Source organism: Acanthopagrus latus, chromosome 9 (genome assembly GCF_904848185.1).
Source record: "Acanthopagrus latus isolate v.2019 chromosome 9, fAcaLat1.1, whole genome shotgun sequence".
In the NCBI taxonomy this organism is placed as follows: domain Eukaryota; kingdom Metazoa; phylum Chordata; class Actinopteri; order Spariformes; family Sparidae; genus Acanthopagrus; species Acanthopagrus latus.
Window position 1 is genome coordinate 5,520,041 of NC_051047.1, and position 3,922 is coordinate 5,523,962.

The window sequence follows — 3,922 nt, forward strand, 5'->3', positions numbered from 1 at the left end:
GAAATAAACCGAGTGAGGACACGCTCTGTTCCCAGGTAAACACCGGGATGGAAAAAACACGGCGCAGTCCAGCTCCATGGTGTGTGTGTGTGTGTGTGTGTGTGTGTGTGTGTGTGTGTGTGTGTGTGTGTGTGTGTGTGTGTGTGTGTATTCCCTTCAGGGATATTTAAGGACATGAGAGGTGCATTTTCAAAGAAAGTGTGATTGCAGAAAAGTGTCGGAGTAAAAGAAAAAAAACAGCATGAGGAGGGTGAAAACTCCTGACAATGACAGTGACAGTAAGGGAAGGAAGAATGGAGGGAGGACAGGATGAGAGGCAGAAGAGAGAGAAGGGGTACATGAAAATAAAAAAAATGGGAGATGAGAGAAACAAAGAAGGAAAGGAAAAGAGAGGAGAAGAGGGAGCAGGCAGAGAAAGAAGAGACAAACCTAAGAATGAGCTGATCTGTTGAGTGTGAGGTTTGTGTAATCAGAATCTGCATGCTGCTAATGAAGAAAGCTGCCAAAAAACCTCCATTCTCATTTATTCTGTTCAGTAGGACAAAACAGAAATAAACATACGTTGTCTCTCTCTCTCACACACACACACACACACCTGCCTGAGGTGTGATGTGGCATCATAAAGAGGCTGAGCTCAGGCTGTGATCCTGCAGCAGGGCTGACGATCAGCGACAGTGTGTGACGGTGAACAGTGTCGTGCTGTATAATATGGGCAGGCAATACAAACTAAGCGGGTCAGAACAGTTTGGAAGAGATGGTCCACACTGATCCTCAGCACACAAGTCATAAGAGAGTAACTGCTGCCAGTTGTTGCAGCACAGATGCTCATTAATCCTCTCTGCTTCACAGTTCACTGTAGGCATCAGAACATCAGAGTCCTGCAGGCTGACTGGTTTTTACTCTCCGGCTTTAACTCTGACCTGAACTTTGTTTGCTCGCGTAAAAAAAGCATTTTCTTGTGTGTGTGCTTGTTGTCAGTTCTCTCTTTTCTCCCCCGTCTTTCTGCTGTGTGAGGCACTTTTTTTATGAACGGTGCCGTGTTAACGTTGAGGCTCACTCTCAGGCCGACACGTTCAAAAGATCGGATCAGGAGTCAAAGCACCGTGAAGCTGGTTTGAATCTCACATGTGTCTTTTTCACCTTGCTATGTTTATTAGAGAGATTTGATAAATCCCATCAGATTCTAATGTAGATAGAAGAACATCTGATGGGCTGCCAGTGAGAACTGAACTATGGCCGTGTACCACAACCATACGTCCTGCGGGGACGGCGTTGTCCCCCTCTTGTAATCTTTTCATTTTATCATAAAGTAACATACACATTGAAAAAACGTGAGCTTATAAAGATGCTAAACATTGTGTTTCCCATGTGTGCCACCTTCACACGCCTCTCAGCGTGACAGTGGAGCGCTCAGTGTGACCTTCTCCCTTATTTACTTCTCCCAATCAGTGAATTGAACAGAGTTACAGTTATTGTGTTCTGTCAGTTAGCTCATGGTTGAATCTTGGACATTATCCAGTATAGTTCAATAGTAGTCATCACCTTTGTTTTTCCCTTCCAGTTGCTCTCAGGAATTTTCTTTGTTAATTGTCCCACACAACAGTTAAAAGAAGCTAACTTGGACAATATCAACACCAACAACACAATCTGTATCTGAACAATACAGCATCATATCTCTACATCCCTCTGAATTCAAAATTCAAGCAACTGAACATTTGATCATTGATAAATGTCATGTAATAAACATGTGACCCATTTAACTTAGATAATGTGTCACTGGTGTTTTGCAGCAGTTTATTATGTTGCTGACATGGCAGTTGGAAAATATTGGAAGGAATATAAAAAGGGAAGTTCTGTATTGTGTGGGGAAACAGATGGAGCCAACACTAAAAGGCAGATAAATACGCTGCAAAGTCTTTCAAATGAGTGCGTAGTACATTCTTATATTTGGACCAATACTCTGACACAGCCTCCTCATTCACTTCAATGAGAAAAAGACAGAAGGCTCAAATAACAGAGTCTTTATTCTCTCGCCCTGCTGCCTCTCAGCAGAATCCCACCCGCTGTCGGACCTCTCTGAGAACCGGTGCAGCCAGTTCCCGAGCTCTGAGGGTCCCCCGGGCCAGCAGTCCTTCCAGGTGAGCGGGGTCCGACCTCAGACGCTCGATCTCCTCCCTGATGGGCGTCAACCTCTGGATCACAGCCTCAGTTACAACCTTCTTATAGGCACTGGTGTCCAACCCTCTGGCCTGCGACACCGCCTCCTCCACACTCGTCCTCGCCATGGCAGCGTGGATCGTCACCAGGTTAGACACACCTGGGCGCTTCTCGGGGTCAAAGGTGACCTCAGAGGTAAAGTCGGTGACAGCACGGCGAATTTTGAAGGCGATGTCATCGGGAGAATCTGTGATGGAGATCGTCGCCAACGCCTGGGCGTCAGATTTGGACATTTTGGACGAAGGGTCACGTAGGGATTTGACCTTTCGCGTGGAGCCTGTGGGAGGAAGAACCCACGATTAATAAAGTGATGCCAAACAATACATACATTGTAAAATAAGACCTCCCGCAGCTGAAGAATCTGACTCATCAAAGAGGTTCATCAGTCGAAAAACAACCTTTTTCTGTTACATTTATGAAACTCAGGTTTAATGATCTTTATTTGTAATAGACACAGAGCACAGAGTACAATGTGCAGTGAAATGCACTTCAGGACCGGGTTATAGCTGATGATACAAACAAACAAAAAAGAAAGAAAGAAAATAGCATAAAGATATCAAGATAAAACTAAACATCATCTAAGCGGAGCAGCCAGGACAGGATCCGGTCTAATCCATTCCCACCCAATGCACAATGAGTTTCAGCTTCTCCCCTCTGGGCGCAGGTTTAAAATCCCCAAGTGCAAAACAAAAAGAAACAAAAACAGCTTTGTCCCTGCTGCTATTACACTGAAGAATAAGTAATTACTTTATTTTGCACAAATGATTGATTATTGCTGCTTTTACTTATTTCTCATTGGTATATCTATTTATTTTCTTTTGCTTATGTCTGTTTTTACAACCTAAATAATTGCTTTTTGTTTCATTTAGTATATTTTCTTCTTACTATCAGTAGCTCAGTTCAATTTTACCATCTTAGAATGACCTAAACCTGTAAGAAATTTTTAAAACTTCTAAGAAGTTCTTAAATGTTTTTTTCTTTTTCTAACTTCACTGTCCTAAGTTTGGATGATGTGTGTTTGTGTCTCTATGTTTTCCAATATGTGTGTATAAGGACTCTACTAATGCAAACAAAATCTACCTCTGGGTACTAATAAAGTAACTTGAACTTGAGCATCGCTGGTCGCACAGGGACGAGAGAGACGGCCATTCAATGAAATCAAAAATAAAATGTATGATAAATGACACATTTACATCTTTTCACAATACAAAAGAGCACCGTCGTTAAATGCATCTTTTCTTTTTTTTTTTCCAGCTCAACCTTACTGAGGAATGCTAATTATAAATCAGAATAAATTGTAGATGTGGAGCCTTCAGTAATGTTGACATATCCTCCTCTCAGGCTGTGTGTGAATCCAACAGTCCCAACCACTGGCAGGGCAGGACAGCCTGTGTTTAGCCTGATGGCCTTTGACCAGGGGATAAAAAGCTAAATAAGTGTATGAGAATCTAGATGAACTCTGAGCTTCATTCTTCTTGAGTTTGTCGACTGAACATCAAGGCTACACTTAAAGGGGTTTAGAACCGTCCTTAAATTCATCATTTGGCTCAGTAGTAGTTTGACGCTGTAAATACATTTTCTTTAAATACAGTTCAGATTTGGATCATCTAGAGATGGATTTCAGCTGGTAATCTTTTTTATATTAAAGATATTAATTTTACAACATTTTGAAAAACTTAGTTTAAGTCTGTTCAAGATCGAAGGA

At 42.0% G+C, this 3,922-nt stretch overlaps 1 protein-coding gene across 1 annotated transcript in view; it reads right to left on the reverse strand.

Annotated features, from left to right (window-relative positions):
• Positions 1 to 1,766: 1,766 nt before the first annotated feature.
• The window catches only part of wars2 (tryptophanyl tRNA synthetase 2, mitochondrial), a 29,896-nt gene continuing 27,740 nt past the window's right edge, over positions 1,767 to 3,922 (reverse strand). The window contains exon 6 of the mRNA XM_037110493.1: positions 1,767 to 2,494. Within this exon, the coding sequence (XP_036966388.1) occupies positions 2,046 to 2,494 (449 nt within the window). The 3' untranslated portion in view covers positions 1,767 to 2,045. The remainder of the gene's footprint in view (positions 2,495 to 3,922) is intronic.